This window comes from Capra hircus, chromosome 11, assembly GCF_001704415.2.
Source record: "Capra hircus breed San Clemente chromosome 11, ASM170441v1, whole genome shotgun sequence".
In the NCBI taxonomy this organism is placed as follows: Eukaryota; Metazoa; Chordata; class Mammalia; order Artiodactyla; family Bovidae; genus Capra; species Capra hircus.
Window position 1 is genome coordinate 2,579,630 of NC_030818.1, and position 17,151 is coordinate 2,596,780.

The 17,151-nt window shown below is 53.4% G+C and overlaps 1 protein-coding gene across 1 annotated transcript in view; it reads left to right on the top strand.

The window, feature by feature from the left end:
* Positions 1-17,151, top strand: part of FER1L5 (fer-1 like family member 5) — a 55,444-nt gene that overhangs the window by 25,168 nt on the left and 13,125 nt on the right. Inside the window, exons 20-32 of the mRNA XM_018054701.1 lie at positions 5,667-5,791; positions 6,875-6,975; positions 7,776-7,953; positions 8,032-8,187; positions 9,296-9,427; positions 10,644-10,807; positions 11,109-11,223; positions 13,494-13,596; positions 14,355-14,518; positions 14,637-14,810; positions 15,043-15,187; positions 15,311-15,388; positions 16,457-16,638. Of these exons, the coding sequence (XP_017910190.1) occupies positions 5,667-5,791; positions 6,875-6,975; positions 7,776-7,953; positions 8,032-8,187; positions 9,296-9,427; positions 10,644-10,807; positions 11,109-11,223; positions 13,494-13,596; positions 14,355-14,518; positions 14,637-14,810; positions 15,043-15,187; positions 15,311-15,388; positions 16,457-16,638 (1,817 nt within the window). The remainder of the gene's footprint in view (positions 1-5,666; positions 5,792-6,874; positions 6,976-7,775; positions 7,954-8,031; positions 8,188-9,295; positions 9,428-10,643; positions 10,808-11,108; positions 11,224-13,493; positions 13,597-14,354; positions 14,519-14,636; positions 14,811-15,042; positions 15,188-15,310; positions 15,389-16,456; positions 16,639-17,151) is intronic.

Consider the following 17,151-nt stretch of genomic DNA (forward strand, 5'->3'; position numbering starts at 1 on the left):
GGAAAAACCATATCCTTGACTAGACGGACCTTAGTCGGCAAAGTAACGTCTCTGCTTTTGAATATGCTATCTAGGTTGGTCATAAAGAGTAGTTCAAAACAAATAATAAAATATGAACCCATGAAGTCATACCCAGATTAAAAGGCAGAACATTTTTTTAGAAAGGAAGAAAATTATCTCAGCATCTTAGAAGCTCTCTGTATGCTCTTCCCAGATCCACTTACCCAAGAAATAACCACAACCCTGAGTCTCATGTTAATCACATCCTTGCTTCTCTTCGTTATTTTTACCACCTATGCATGCTACCTGAAAGAGCATACTATTTTTGCATTTTTATATAAATGGAAACTTTCAGTCTATATTCATCTGTTCTGCATTTCTTCTCAATATTAAATTTTTAATTGGTATGTATAACTGAAGTTCATTTTCATATCTGCATATATTCCATTGTATGTTATGCCACAAGTTATGTGGTATATGTAGACACTGAGGTTTTATCTTTTATCTACAATAATAATGTTGCTGTGAACATTCTTGTACATATCTGTCGGTCACAAGTGTAAGACTTCCTCTAAATTATATACCCAGGAGTGGAAGAGAAATTCAAAGCAAAAGTAATTATATCCAATTACACTCTAATCAGCGTGGCATGAGAGTTCTGATTACTCTGTGTTCTCACCAGTACTTGACCTTGCCTAGCCTTTTCATTCCTGCCAGTCTGGTGGGTATGTTACAAGATCTTGGTCTACAATTTCCTGATTATAAGTGGAGGTTGAGCAGCTTTTCATATGTTTACAAACATCTGTCTTTCCTCATCTGTAAAAAGTCCATTGAGATCTTTTATCTATTATCCTCAGTTGTCTAACTCTTTGTGACCCCATGGACTATATATAATCCATGGAATTCTCTAGACCAGAATCCTGGAGTGGGTAGCCTTTCCCTTCTCCAGGGGACCTTCCCAACCCAGGGATCGAACCCAGGTGTCCTGCATTGCAGGCTGATTCTTTACCAGCTGAGCCACGAGGAAAGCCCAACTATTAACTATTGGCTCTATTTTTCATATTGATTGGTACGTCATTTTTTCTGGGAATAATCTTTTGTCAGATGTGAGTATGTTCTAAATATCTTCTCTAGGTTTGAAGCTTTTCATTCTCTTAGTGGTGGCTTTATATTTTTTATTGAGGTATTGTGAAATATAAAATGCACAGACTTTTGGTGAGTTGGATGAATTTTGGCTCAATCAAGTTCATCTGGGTTTTTCTGTAACATCTTATGGAAAAACTCAAACTTTTTGACCAGCCCAATACATCCACATTCGCATCATGGACAGAAATTTCCATCATCCCACAGAACTTTATTCAGGTAACCTCCCCAGCCGCTGGGGGCAATCAATGCTTCGCTTTCGATCACTATAGATCTGTTCCGCTTGTTCTGCAGCTTCATGTAAAGGAGATCATACACATGGTACCCTTTCTTTTCTTATAGCTTCTTTAGCTCAGCCTAGTATTTTAGGTGGTGGCTCAGTGGGAAAGAATCCGCCTGCCGACGCAGGAGATGCAGGTTCCAGCCCTAGTCTAGGAAGACCTCCTGGAAGAGGAAATGGCTACGCATTCCAGTATTCTTGCCTGAGAAATCCCGTGGACAGAGAGCCTAGCGGCTACAGTCATGGGGTCACGAGAGAGTCGGACACTACTCAGCGACTAAAAAACGGCAACAAGTGTTTTAAATATTCATCTGTGTGGTTGCATGTATCATATTTGGCTCTTTTTTATATCTGATAGCATTCTGTTATATGACTATGACAGTTTATCCATTCCCCTGTTTATGGACATTTGGATTGATTCAAGTTTTGGAGTATTATGAGCAAAGCTGCTGTAAACATTCTGGTACAAGTCTTTTGGTGGAAATGAGCTTGCACTTTTCTCGGGTAAATAGCAATGGAATTGGTTTTAAAATACCTAACATTTTCCCCCAGGTGGTTGTAGCACTTTACATGCTCACAGCAATGCGTTCCCTTGTTCAAAGTCCTTGTCAACTTTTGGTATGGTCAGCCTTTACCATTTGAAACATTCTGATGGGTGTGAAATTGTACCTAATCGTAATTTTTGTTTTTTTGGCCACTCTAAGTGGCTTGTGGGATCTTAGTTTTCTGACCAGGGGCGGGACTTGGCCCCTGCAGTGAAAGCACCAAATCCTAACCACTGGAGCGCCAGGGAATTCCCCTTCATTTTAATTTTAATTTCCATTTCTCTAATCACTAATAATACTGAGCATCTTTTCATGCTCACATATCTTTCTTTAGTGAAGGGGCTGTTCAGGTTTTTGCCTATCTTTCATCCTTTGTCTTTTTATATTATTACATTGCAGGAGTTATTTTACAAGGATACAGTTCCTTTATCAGATAGGTTCTGCTAATATTTTCTTCCTCTCTGTGGTTTATTTATTTATTATTATGGCCAGGTATCTTACTGTGGCTTTAATTTGAATTTCCTTAACATCAAATGATACTGAGCATCTTTTCATATGCTCTTAGCCATTCATGTGTCTTCTTTGTCTATATGTTTAATTCAAGTCTTTGCCCACTTTTTCCATTGGGTTGTTTGTCTTATTATTGAGTTGTAAGAGTCCTTTATATGTTCTGGATACAAATACTTATCAGATATAGGATTTGCAAATAGTCTGTGGCTTGTCTTTTCATTTTTTTAATGGTATCTTTTGAACAGCAAACATTTTCAACTGACGGAAGTTCAGTTTTTTTTTTCTTTCATGGTGTCATGTCTAAGAACTCTGCCCAACTCAAGGTCATAAAGATTTTCTACTTTGTCTTCTAAAAATTTTACAGGTTTCATTCTTACATTGAGCTGTATGGTTCTTATTTTGGCCCTGGCACAGCATATGGGATCTTAGTTCCCTGATCAGGGATCGAACTCTGACTCCTGCAGTGGAATTGCAGAGTCTTAAGCACTGGACCTCCAGGGAAGGTCCCTATGGTTCCTTTTGAATTATCAATAATTTTCATATGAGTACTCAGTTTTTCAATCATTTGTTAAGAAGATTATCCTTTTTCCAGGTGGGTTTTCTTAAATTGTGTTTTTAAATACTGTTCCTTCGTTCAGGGTTTCTACTACTGGGCTCCATTTATGGACTTAATTCTCCTTACTTTCTTCTGCATCCGTCTTTTTCTTCTGCATCCGTCATTTTCTCCCTGATCCTTTTTGGCTCTTTATTTCTATCTTATTTTGGTCATTTTCTTTCCTTTTTTTTTTTTTAATGTCTACTTTTGTTTATTTGGCTGCACTGGGTTTTAGTTGCAGCATATGGGATTTTCAGTCTTCACTGAGGTATGCTGAATGTTTAATTGTGGCATGTGGGATCTAGTTCCCTAATCAGGGGTCGAATCCTGGGCCCCCGACGTCGGGAGCACAGAGTATTAGCCGCTGGACCACCAAGGAGGTCCCCTGGTTGCCCTTTTATTTCTTTGCCTCCCGCTGGATTGTCTGCTGAGTCTAACCCCTGTTGGCTTCCTTTCATGCCATCTTCCTTCCTGTAATGTTTTGGTTTTCTCTTCGATTCCTTTTCTGAGTTTTGCCAGCTCGCGTACCCTCGTCTGAGTCCTGGGTTCGTTCCGGGGGTGTTTCTCAGCTGCACTCTGCCCCCATCCAGCCGTGGCTCCCGCTGTCTGTCTTGCCGTTCACCCCCCACCCCCAGGTGACTTCTGTCACCCTTCAACCCTCACAGCTCCGCAGGCGCTCACAGCTGATTCTGGCAGCCCTTATGTATATTTTGAGCCTGCAGACTGTATCTGCCTCCTTGTTTTGCTGAAAATGGAGTTCTTTCCCTTCTCCTTGTTGCTTTTGTCTGCTGTCCAGGAGCAGCAGAAGGAAATTGCCATTGAGAGCCCCAGTCCTAGATCTGTTTATTCATCATCCCTGTGATTCACGCAGTGCGAGGGTCTGAAACTGGCATCCTTCCAACAATTCAGGAAAATTATAAGATGCTTTCCCTTTGAAAATGACCTCTTACCCTTCTCTCTTCTAGCTCCTTCTCAAATTTACTCTATCCTCCGTGGAACTTCTCATGCTGTTCCACACATTTGTAAATCTTCCTTCTGTATTTTTCATCTCTCTGGGCTGCATTCTGCGTAATTTCTTCCAGATCTTCTAGGAAAAGCCGTAGGTAACTACTCTATTAAAAAACTTCTGGCAGCTCCCTCGCTCTCTCCCACATCATCCTTCTCCATAGCATTTTCCACCATTGACACACAGTATTTTATATATTTTGTCTTTTTTGATCCCAGTGTTGTTTCTTTTTTATAATTCTTGAATAGACTTTTGATTCAAACATAACACATCTATGGAAAAGTACACAAGCCAAAGTATTCAGCTCAATGAATTATTGCAAAGCAAACAGAGCCACATAAAAGCATTCAGACCATGAAACAAAATCCCAACATCCCAGGGGCCCCTTGAACCTGCCAGCCCTCACCCACACCAAGGGCTGCTGTCCTCCTAACTGACAATTAGTTTTGTCTGGTTTTTAACTTTTTTATTTTTTAACCTTTCTTTTGTTTTCTTTTGATTTCTGGATTTAAAAAGATATTTATTTATTTGGCTGTGTCGGGTCTTTGTCGAGACACGTGGGGTCTCTTCTTGTGGTGCAGGGACTCTCTAGTTCCTCCGAGTCATGTGCGATCTTAGTTCCCCCACCAGGGATCAAACCCAAGTCCCCTGCATTGCAAGGCAGATTCTTAACCACTGGACCACAGGGAAATCCCCAACATAGCTTCATAGGGGACGCAATTCAACCTGTTTCACAGGGGTGTCCTGTTGGACCGCCCACCTCAGATGGTGCTCAGCTGTCTCTCCTGACCTCTGGGCCCTGGCAGTTGTCACAGAGAACAGCCAGTTCTCCAAGATTTTCTACAAACTCAGAGGACAAATGTCCACTTTGCTTCCACTTGCCTCACAGACTTTCTGCTTTGACTTTATTTTCGGTTTCCTGTGGATTTTATTTCAACTCAGCAAAATGTTTCAGAAAGAGAATACCATGTGTTTCATCTAGCTTTCCCTGCCCTTGTTTCAATAAGAATCATGGCCAGGGGACCTAGTCTCCCAGGCCCATCACTGGCCTTTGACCATGCCTGCCCCTCCACCCCACTCCTCTGCACCAGCAGGCCCTTTATGTCAGGTGTCTGCTCATCCTAACCAAACTCTGGGTCTCTGAACCCAGGTCCCACTCCTCCTCTGCCTCCTGACACCCAGAAAGAAGACCCCACCTTAAGGCAGACCCGGGCCTTGGCATCTCGCCTGAGTTAGGGGCACAGGCTCTGGAACTGAATGCCTGCATCACACCACCTGGCTGAGCCATCGCAGGGAAACCACTTCCCATCACTAGCTTGGGTTTTCCCACCTGTGAACTGGGGACTTTGTGAGCCCACGTGACATGGAGCACCGTGAGGGCCCGGTTAGGCCAGCTGTGCTCATCAAAGCATACCCATCCTGAACTGGCCCACAGCCTACCCTCCAGCGGGAGGGGTCCAGTTGGGATGCTTTAGCAGATCACCCTGTAGAGGAATGGAATGGCCCAGGGAAGGTCCTCTGAGAGCGGACACGGCGAGGGATGTCCCTCAGACACCCCCTCCCCACACACGTGGCTCTGTGTTTCAGGGAACATCTACCATTACGTGCCCTGGTACAACACCAAGCCCGTCGTGGCCGTGACCTCCTTTTGGGAGGACGTCAGCTTCCGTATGAACTGCCTCAACCTCCTCCAATTCACGCGGGATCGCCTGGTGAGTCGTGTGGGCAGGGGAGTGAGGCGGCCAGGGGAGGACCCCTGGTTTTTTGGTTTTTAAATTTGTCTACACCGGGTCTTTGGTTGTAGCATGTGAACTCTTAGTTGTGGCGTATGGGATCTAGTTCCCTGATCAAGGATGGAACCCGGGCCACCTGCCTTGGGAGCATGGAGTCTTAGCCACTGGACCACCAGGGAAGCCCCAGGACCCAGGCCATTGATGGGAGACTAGGGAAAGTTAGCCGCAGCCTTAGGAGTCCGGTCACTCCGCTCTCTCATGCATTCCACGCCAGCTGAGGCGCCAGACACAAGCACCAAAGACGCGAAGATGCGTAGACCCAGCAGGGACGTCGGGCATGCGATAGTTAGGGCGCAGAGCAGCAGGACTGCAGTGGGGATTCAGGTGCTGAGAGCCACAGGGGCAGACAGACTCAGGCGGGACGGGTGAGATGGAGAGGGGAGAGTCAGAGCTGCTGTTGGAGAAGGTGGCATTTAAGCAGAGTCTTGCTGGGGTCAGTGGTGGGGGCGCAGAGAAAGGAACGCTTGGCAAAGCCGTAGTGATAGGAAGTTCATGGGTGGCTGGGGTGTGGAGGTGATGAGGAAATCAGACCAGCGGAGCTGGGAAGGGTCAGATCACAAAAGGTGATCTGAGGGGGGAAGCCGCTGAGCAGTTTTAGGCAGCAGAGCCCCCTGACTCCCCCACCTTAGATGTGACTTTCTCACACCAACAGAAGGGAAGCCCGAGGTCAAGACCCTGTGACCCCTTCCCTATGACCCATGGTCCTGCTGCATCCTGGCTTCTTCCTGCCACCCATTTTTTCTGTAGGGTAGTCGGGAGGGAATCCTAGCCTTCAATGGTATGTGACAGCTTTGGATATGGACACCTCCAGGGTACCCCTCCGTTCAGTTCAGTCGCTCAGTCGTGTCCGACTCTCTGTGACCCCATGGACTGCAGCACGCCAGGCTTCCCTGTCCGTCACCAACTCAAAGGTCCCCAAGCCCTGGCTGAAAGCATCCTAGGCCAATCAGCCTGTCCCAGGGGAGCCCCACACTCACACACCGCTTCTCTCCTGCTGGGCAGAAGGCCAATCTGGACACCCTGAAGTCCATGAGGAATCCGAGGGACCCGGCTCTGCTTCCCCAGTGGGAGAAACTGCTGAGGGAGCTGGTGGAAGACTGCAAGTAGGGGCGGGGGGCACCTACCCCTGGGGCTAGGGCTGAGCTAGATCGAGTCCGCACAAGGCCTGGGGCGCAGACCAGACCCTGCAGAACAGCTACCCTCCCGCCTCCCTCCCGCACCCCTGCCTCCACGGGAAACATAAGCTCAGATCTCTCTCCAAACGACAGAGCTGCTTCTCTGCCATTCAGGGACCCCCAAAAGGAGAGGAGAGGTCTCTCCTCTCATCACTGTCCCCTCTACATCCACGCCTGATGCTCCTATCAAACCAAGCTTCTCTCCATTGTCCAGACAAGCCCTGCACATCCCAGCCCACACCTTCTCCTCCATCACTCCTCGCCACAAGGCCCTCGTCAGGCTTCTGCCTGTTCTGGAAGAGCCCTTGTAAGGCTTCTCTGGGGCCTGCAGCCCACTTAGATCATCTCCTCCCTGGGTTTGATTGGCCCTCCTCTCACAGCTCACACCTCTGTCCACGAGGAGGTCCTGAGCACAGGCCTGGCACACCGCGGGGGCTGGGGGGACCAGAGCAGGAGGTATGGGAACCCAGGGCCAGACCCACAGTGAGCGTGCTTCCTGAGGGGGGCAGGCAGGGCTCCCTACCACTCGCTAGGCCTGCACTCTGTGTCTGCAGGCCTGTCCACCAGGTTGACCAGCTGTTCCAGCCAACTTGGTCTCAGAGGACCGGTCAGCTGGGTCAACCAGTAGGGAAAGCTCTCCGGTCCAGGGAGGACACTGAAGCTGGGTGGGTGGTGAGCAGGTGAGATGGGACGGAGACCAGCCCCCGCTCCCCCGGTTCTGGCCATAGGCGGCCGCTGCCCTGCATGACCAGTCAGCCCAAAGCCACCGACCTGGACAAGAACAGGTGGAAGCTCCGCCGCCTCCTTCTGCAGGAACTGGCCCAGAAGGCCAAGCAGGCGCCCCCCAGGGACATGGTGGCCACCGCAGAGGGCTGGCTGTACCGCCTCAACGCCGTGCTCCCCGAGGTGGGCGCTGGGTGCTCCGGCCGGGAGCAGGCCCTGGTGCCGGCTCCTCAGGCAGGCCTGACGCTCTCGCGCCCGCAGCCACAGATGAACCTCCCGGACGTGATGATCTGGCTGATGTCCCGGGAGCAGCGGGTGGCCTACGCTCAGGTGCCCGCCCACAGCGTCCTGTTCTCCCCAGATGGGGCCCGGCACTCCGGCAGGTTCTGTGGGAAGACACAGACCCTATTCCTGCAGGTGGAGAGGTTAGGGGTCCTCAGGGGAGGAGAGGGCCCAGGACACCCCAAGGGAGAAGCCCTGAGCCCCCCAGCCCCACCCCAGGGAGCCCCCATGAGCCTCCGGGGGGCATGCCCATTTCCTCTCTGCCGGGCCCTTTACCAGGAGAAATGGGGTTTAAACAAAGGGAGGCGGGAGCCTGGGGCCATCGGCATGTAGCCGATGCCAAGTCCATGCCCATCGCAAATGTTCCTCAAGTTTGTCCCCTCCATCGTCCTCAAGCCTCACTTGGTCCTGTCCCTGTCCGCTCTCCCCTGGTCCATGATTGGCTGCTATCTACAGTCCTGGTGTGCTGCAGTCCATGGAAACAGAGGAACTGGAAACGGGGTAGTTTCCCTCAGAACCGTAATCCCAGGGGGGTGGGCGAGCAGCCGGCCAGAGGTTTTGCTCTACATATTTAATGCCTTTAAGGTTTGGGCTCCAGCCCTTCCTATCAGATGCAATCCATAAATAAGGCTGACTGAACGCAAGTCTCCAGTCCTGAAGACAGTAACTTCCAGCCTTCCCCCTCCCGCCCCCGGCGAGGCAGGTGGGAGACCCTGCCTCCCTCTCAGAGACTCCCTGGCTCCGCATTGCCCTTCCCGCCGTCATGGAAGGCTCTGTCCCAACGGTGCCCAGCTGAGTCCCTCTTATCTTCCAAGAACACTGAGACTTGAATCCTGGTTCTATGGCTCACTGGCTTGTGTGAGTTGGGGCCAGCCGTGTCTGGCCCCAGCCTGCTCCTCTGTGAAATGGGCCTGTGGTGAAGGCGCCCACTTTGTAGTGGTGTGTGAGCGCTGAGCATGCGTGACACGTGGTGCTCAGCACAGCACCTGGCACATCGCACAGGAGGTGCCACTGCCACCAGTATCGCCGTCAGCACCACACTCCCTAGGGCACTCCCAGGCTCCCCAGTGGCCCCTCCGCACTCCACACTCCTGCCTCTGTTATGCCCGTCACCCAGCTCAGTGTGAGGCCCCTGCTCCCGGGGCTTGGGGTGAAGGGGCAGGTGTGTGTGCCCCTCCCTAACCCATGCCCCTGCCCCCGGGGGACCTGAACCCCTGCGGTTGCTGACCTGCCTCTGGCTCAGTACCCAGAGGGAGAAGGAGAGAAGGACACCCTCCCCGGCCAGCTCCGGGTCTGCATGTGGCTGGGCAACGTGACTGACAGCAGGGACCTGGAGCTGCTCCGCCAGGGCGAAGTGGTCGTGTATGCAGAGACGGTGAGTGGGGGTGCGGCGGGGGCTGGTGGGGGTGTGGCGTGGCACCTGCCCAACTCGGAAGGTGGAGGAAAGTTCCCTGGCAGAATCTGAGAACCGTAAAAGGAGCTAGAGGGAAGTGACTAAAGGAGTCCCTTGTTGACAAGCGATGGCCTTGGTAACAGGAGGGCAACTGAGTGATCCCCTGGGACCAGTCACTTTCACAGGGATGGAGGCTTACGCGGAATTTCTCCCAGTTAGTTCAGGGCACATGAGGGGAGCAAGGCTCAGACTGCTTGCTGGGTCCTTGTCCATCATTAACATGACAGCCTGGGACCCCGACCCACCTCAGCTGGGGAGGGGCAGTTCTCAAACAGAGGAACTGGAAACGGGGTAGCTTCCCTCAGAACCGTAAACCCAGGGGGGTGGGCGAGCAGCTGGCCAGAGGTTTTGCTCTACAATCAGAAGGGGGAGGACGTGGCTCACGAGAAGGTCCTGAGAGTAGAGGGGAAATAAGTTTTGAGTTTCAGACTTCCCAGGTGGCTCAGTGGTAAAGAATCTGCCTGCAATGTAGGAGACCTGGCTTTGGTCCCTGGGCCAGGAAGATCCCCTGCAGAAGGCTACCCACTCCAGTATTCTTGCCTGGAGAGTTCCATGGACAGAGGAGGTTGGCAGGCTACAGTCCATGGCTCGCAGAGTCAGACACGACTGAGCAACTAACACTTCAGACTTCTTAACTGAGTTAAAACCTGATTTCGTGGTTCCTATGTTGCATGCTGTGGATGGAGAGACGGCAGGACTTGGAGGCGCTGAGACAGGCGGGGGTTAGGATGAGTGCAGGGAGCAGGGGCTCAGTGTCCCTCAGGGGGATGTGGAAGAAACCTCTAGACCCAGTGGCAGTGGTGGAGCAGGATGGGGTTCCCCAGTGACGTGGGGAGGACAGGTCGCGTGGCAGGCAACCAGCAGGCTCTAACGCAGGCATCCACCCCACTCCACTCCTCCATAGCTGAGCCACCTGGGGTAGAGGTGACCTCTGAGCCTCAGCCTCATCGCCTGTGAAATGGGAGAGTGTGGCTGAAAGGGGCCTGCGCATGAGCACTTGATTCGTGGCAAGGTCCCACGCCCTTTCTTGCCCGGCTCCATGTTTCTAGGAGGCGTGTACAGCCCAGCGTAGGGGGCTTTGGGCAGGTGCCGGGTGTGCGGAGGGGGCTATAGGCACTGGCGTTTTCCCCTCTCCCAGTACGAGAACCAGGCCAAGTTTAAGGGCCAGTGGGGACAACAGTTCCTGCAACACTGCCCCAACTTCTCGGATGTCTTGGGGCACAAGGCCCTTCCCAAGGAAGATTTCAAAGAGCCCCATGGATGGCACTGGGACGGTCCGTGGACAGTGGAGCCTCAGAGGAGGTGAGGCTGGGGCGTGGGGCTGGAGCCTGCATGCCCCTGGACAGGCAGCCTTGGCGCTGGCACTTCATCTTACCCAGGAGGGGCAGTAGGCCCCAACTCAGGGAGGCAGGCATGCAGCCACTGGAGCCTGGTCCCGGGGCCCTGCCCACCCGCTTCCCTGCACGCTAGGCCCCGCTGCCCAGCCTTGCCCAGAGCAGGTGCTGCTGCCAGGTGTGGCCGTGCTTGGCCAGCGAAGGAGGACCCCAGGGGTCCGTAAGCTCAGGGAGGTGTGCTGGGAACTTGGGGTCTCGCCACCTCCCAGGCTGCTCCTGGACACGGACATCAACAAGAGCCAGGTGCTGGAGGAGGTGTATGAGAACCAGCGCCGGGATGCCGTGGGGGCCTGGGTGCCTGCCGCCATCCCCAACACGGATGTGGTGAGCAGGGGGCATGGGGGACAATTCATGCTCCTAGTGGGGGCGGGTTCTTGGAAGCTGGGAGCACTGGATCAGTGGGACCCTGGTGAGCACTGATGGGGTTTGTATCCCAAGGTGGCAGGAAGAGGTGCCCTAAGTGGGAGGGAAGAACGACAGGGTAGCTCCATCCCCCGTGCAAAGGCAGTGCTTTAACCCAGAATGGGAGACTCTGGGGCTGCTCTAAACCAACACTGCCTGAGAGAACTTTTTTTTTTTTTGAACTTTTTATTTTTTATTGCAGTAAAGCCAATTAAAAATGTTGTGAGTTTCAGATGGACAGCAAAGTAACTCAGCCATACACATACATATATCTGTTCTCCCCCAAACTCCCCTCCCATCCAGCTGGCACATAATGTTAAGCAGATTTCCCTGTGCTAGCCAGTAGGTCCTTGTTGATCATCCATTTTCAGTTCAGCGGTGTGTACGTGTCCATGCCAAACTCCCTAACTATCCCTTCTCCCCCTAGCAACCATAAGTTCACTTTCTAAGTCTGTGAGTCCAAGAGAACTTTCTGTGATGATAGAAATGTTCTGTATCACCACTGTCCACATGTGGCTATTGAGTGCCTGAAATGTGACCCTTGTGGGAGTGAGGAACTGAACTTTAAATTTTGTTTCTTTTGTATTTGGCCACACTGCACAGCTTGTGGGATCTTAGTTCTGTGGCCAAGAATCAAACCTGGGCCTCCGGCAGTAGAAACTGAGTTTTAACCATTGGACCACGAGGGAATTCCCAAATTTTGTTTCATTTTAGTGAACTTACATAGAAGGAGCCCCAGGAGGCTGGTGGGCTTCTCAGGTGGCTCGGTGGTAAAGAATCCACCGTCAATGCAGGAGACACAAGTTCAATCCCTGGGTTTGGAAGATCCCTTGGAGGAGGAAATGGCAACCCACTCCAGAGTTCTTGCCTGGAGAATCCCACAGACGGAGGAGCCTGGTGGGTTTCGGTCTATAGGGTTGCAAAGAGTCCAACACAACTGCACAGCTGAGCACACACACATGGAGGCTGGTGGCTGCTGACTGGATCAGTTCAGTTCAGTTGCTCAGTCATGTCCGACTCTTTGTGACCCCATGAGCTACAGCAGGCCAGCCTTCCCTGTCCATCAGCAACTCCCGGAGCTTGCTCAAACTCATGTCCATTGAGTCAGTGATGTCATCCGATCATCTCATCCTCTGTCATCCCTTTCTCCTTCCACCTTCAATCTTTCCCAGCATCAGGGTCTTTTCCAAGGGATCAGTTCTTTCGCATTAGGTGGCCAAAGTATTGGAGTTTCAGCTTCAGCGTCAGTCCTTCCAACGAATAGTCAGGACTGATCTCCTTTAGGATTGACTGGTTGGATCTCCTTGTATTCCAAGGGACTCTCAAGAGTCTTCTCCAACACCGCAGTTCAAAAGCATCAATTCTTCAGTGCTCAGCTTTCTTTATAGTCCAACCCTCACATCCATACAAGACCACTGGGAAAACCACAGCCTTGACTAGACGGACGGCAAAGTAATGTGTCTGCTGTCTAGGTTGGTCATAGCTTTTCTTCCAGGGAGCAAGCGTCGTTTAATTTCATGGCTGCAGTCATCTGGATAAAAATAGAGTAAATAAAGTCTGTCACTGTTCCCATTGCTTCCCCATCTGTTGGATCTTAGTTTTCTGAATGTTGAGTTTTAAGCCAGTTTTTTCACCCTCTTCTTTCACTTTCATCAAGAGGCTCTTTAGTTCTTCTTGTGCTTTCTGCCATAAGGATGGTGTCATCTGCATATCTGGGATTATTGTTTCTCCCGGCAATCTTGAGTCCAGCTTGTGCTTCATCCAGCCTGGTATTTTGCATGATGTGCTCTGCATATAAGTCAAATAAGCAGGGTGACAATATACAGCCTTGCCGCACTCCTGACTGGGCAGCGAGGTCATCTCACGTCTCACAGGCTGGTCTCCTCTGCACATGGGCAGAGCTGGCTTGAGTGTGGGCAGGTAGCAGCATCCACCTGAGACTCAGTCACGCTATTTTACTTTCAAAGTCATACATGTGGTTATTTCCTATTTGTGTTGAGTGGTTCTATAAAGTTTATATAAAACTGATAGTGCTTATATAAAGTTTCCTTTTAAAAATGCATGTATAGTTCAGAAAGGCAAACCCATAAAAGCGAACACACAGATGGCACTAGACGTAACAAGCACTGTCTGCTCCTGGGGTGGGAGGCCACGACGGCTGCCGTAGGCCCGCCCTGTCTGTCCGCCCACAGAATGGAGAGCCCGTGGAGGCCCGGGAGATTGTGCAGTGCCCCCAAGGCTGGCATGTGAAGCAAACCTGGGCTGTGGAGCTGAACCATGCAGTGGACAATGAGGGTCAGTCCTCTGGATGCTGAGGGCGGAAGGGCCTGGAGCTGAAAACCGCCAAGCTCTCGGGTGGAGTGGGCCTGTGTCCCTGGGGTCCCCAGCCTTCAGAGAATGGGGCCTCCCTACTTGCCACAGACATGGGCCCCAGCTTTAGGACAGGTGTGTGCACGTGTGCTAAGCCACTTCAGTCGTGTCTGACGCTTTGCAACCCCATGGGCTGCCGGGCTCCTCTGTCCGTGGGGATTCTCCAGGCAAGAATCCTGCAGTGGGTTGCCACGCCTCCAGGGGATCTTCCCAGGACAGGGATTGAACTCGAGTGTCTTCTGTCTAACCTGCATTGACAGGCGAGTTCTTTACCACTACCTCCATCTGGGAAGCCCATGTGCTGAATGCCTCCTGGGCACATGAGCTGAGGTCAAGTCCAGAGCTTGGTTCACCCTAGTGGCCCCAGGGAAGGACAAATGAATGGGCTAGGAGTCAGAAGACCAGGGCTCAGGATGCAGGCTCTGCTACTTATGAACTGGGTGATGGGTGTGGGTCCCGGGACATCTGCGAGCTCACCTTCCTCATCTGCCAGACGGGCTGCTGGGCTTGGGCCACTGGGGGATGCTGGGTGACCACACCTTTCCCTGTGGCCGGACAGACCTGGACCTGAGGGACCGCACTGCCCCCTTGGCCTGCCCTTCCCACGTCCTGTGTCTCAGGCCCATCCAAGCCCCTGAGCCCGTGGCGCCTGGGCACCCACGGGCCGTGTCCTGGCCCCGCAGGCTGGGAGTACGGCGTGGGCATCCCGCCCTCGGGGCTGCCCAAGGTCTGGAACTCGGTGGAAAAGACCTACTACTCACGCCGGCGCCGGCGCTGGGCACGAGTGCGCTACCGGGACCACGGGCAGCTGAGCCACGAACAGGAGACCCTCTCCTTCCTGCAGCTGGTGAGGGGCCTCCAGACAGTGACCGCTGGGACCACGGGGTGGGAGGGGGGCCCACAGAGGGGGCCCACCCACTCCCACACCCACACCGGGTGAGAGGGCGCCTCTGCTCTCCCCGCAGCACCACCCCGGCCTGGCTGAGGACGAGGCAGGCTGGGAGTACGGTGTCTTCGGCTCCAAGTTCCACCTGAACCCTGAGCCCCAGAGCCGCTTCCGCCGCCGCTGCTGGCACCGCAGGCTGGCCCCCAACAAGGTCAAGGGCATTGCACCCATATTCCTCCTGGAGGGATCCTTGGTAAAGCCCCAGTAGTCTAGGGGTCTCCCCCCCGCAACCCTGCCTCCAGAGCCAGGGCACACCTGGTGCGGCAGGCAGCCGGAGATGCCTCATGTGGTCAGATGCAGTGACCGCTGTGGGGTGGTGGAGGGGACATGCTTGGGCTTTGGCTGGGGAGAAGGGTGACCTGGGCCTGGGCTGGAGGTGACAAGAAAGGCACCCAAGCGCCTCAGGGAGTCTGTCCTGGGCACAGAGCACGGATATGAAAGAGCAGGCGAGGAGGGAGGTGGACATGGTGTCGTCCACACGGAGGCTGGACAGAATCATGAGTTCTCGGAGGGCGCCCCCAGGGATCACCCAGACGCCCAGCCTGCCTTTCATCTACTGCGTCTTCAACAGTGAGCGTGCAGCGAGAGTCTGCCTGGGCGGCCCCAGAGGCCCCCAGTGCCCGAGGGCAGGGAGCAGGGGGCCTGGGGTGGGGGCCTGAAGGCAGGTGCAGACATGGCTCCTCTCTCCCCCAGAGCCCCACTACTACCAGCTCTTCTGCTACATCTACCAGGCCCGGAACCTGATGTCCAGCCGCGTCCAGACATTCCAGGGTAGGCAAGGGCACCCCTTCTCCGCCAGCCTCTCAGGGACACCCCCATCTGACCCCTCAGCAGTACAAAGGATGGCAAGGAAGGGGACGACAAACACGCAGACCCCTGCCCCCAGCAGCTCATGACCCTGGTTCGCGGAAAAGACACGAGAAGAGGGGACACAGGATGGGCGTGGTCTGTCAGTGTGTCCCCAACACTGTGAGATCAAGAAGGGGAGGCTTCACCCAGAGGAGACCACTTAGCTGGGCCTTGAAGAAGGTGGGGGAGGGGGAGACATGCAGGCCAGAGAAAGGGCGACAGGCTTGGGCCCCACTTGTCCCTTGCATGGGACAGATGACAGGTGGGGATGAGATTTGGCAATTCCCAGCCCCACATGGAGATTTCAGGTGTCCTGGGCTGGCAGTGGCCCTCTTCGTCAGGGGCCAGAGTGCTGAGCGGGGTCTAGCCAGGGCAGTGGGTGCCCGCTGGGAGCTGTGTCCATTGGGAACATCGAGAGGGCTTCCCTGGTAGCTCAGCAGTAAAAAAAATTCACCTGGAGTGCAGAAGATTCAAGAGACGCAGGTTTGATCCCTGGCTGGGGAAGATCTCCTGGAGGAGGAAACGGCTACCCACTCCAGTACTCCTGCCTAGAGAATCCCATGGACATAGGAGCCTGGCGGGCTACATAGTCCATGGGATCACAGAGTCAGACACCACTGAGCAGCTAAACCACCACCACCCTCTTCCAAAGGGCCTTGTGATGTCCCCTGATGCCAAGGCCACTTGCTGATAATGAGGAAGAGCAGCCACGTACATGTAGCCTGGCCCCCAGAACCCCTCCAGAGAAGCCACTGGGCGCTCTGAGTCTGTGACGCCTGGACCCCAGCCATGACAGTTAAAAGTGGCCTCTGGCTATCAGCCCACGGGCTCTGCACCTAAGGCTGAGGTGGCCTTCTGAGGGAGCTGGAATGGCTGCGGCTGGCGGGCCCGAGCCTCCCTGGGCTCTGGGTCCGATGGTGCCAGTGGCCGGAGAGAGGAGGGCCTCACTCAGCAGCTCCAAGGCACCGCCTCCCCAACTTCCGCCCCCAGGGCCCTTCATCAGGCTGGCCTTCTTGAACTACAGCCAGTGCACCCAAAGCCTGAAGAGCTCCGCAGCCCCCACATGGGCCCAGACGCTCACCTTTCAGCACCTCCTTCTGTACGAGAGCCCTCAGGACACCAGAGACAGCCCGCCATGCGTGGTGTTGGAGCTGTGGCAGCGGGACCCCCAGGTGAGGCGGGCTGGGCTGGCCAGAGCTCTGAGGAGACTGTATTTTACTCATCTTATTCTATTTGCTTCTTTGTGCAGCATCACTGGGGCTTCCCAGGGGTGGCTAGTGGTAAAGAACCCACCTGCCAGTGTAGGAGACATAAGAGATACTGGTTCGATCCCTGGGTGGGGAAGATCCCCTGGAGGAGGAAGGCGTGCCAAGGCACTCCAGTCTTCTTGCCTGGAGAATCCCATGGGCAGAGGAGCCTGGCGGGCTGTAGTCCGTGGGGTTGAAAGAGTCGGACACGACTGAGCGCCAGTGTGTATGCGTGCACGTGGCATGAAGGGATCTTGGTGCTCTGGCCAAGGGATGGAATTCGTGCCCCTTGCAGTGGGAGTGAGGAGTCCTAACCACGGGGCCACCGGGGAATTCCTGCAAGGAGGCATTCCTGTAGAGGGGAATATTCAGAAAGTGCTCAGTGAGGCTGATTCGCCGAGCACTTCCTGAGAACATGAATGTCAGCCCTGACCCTGG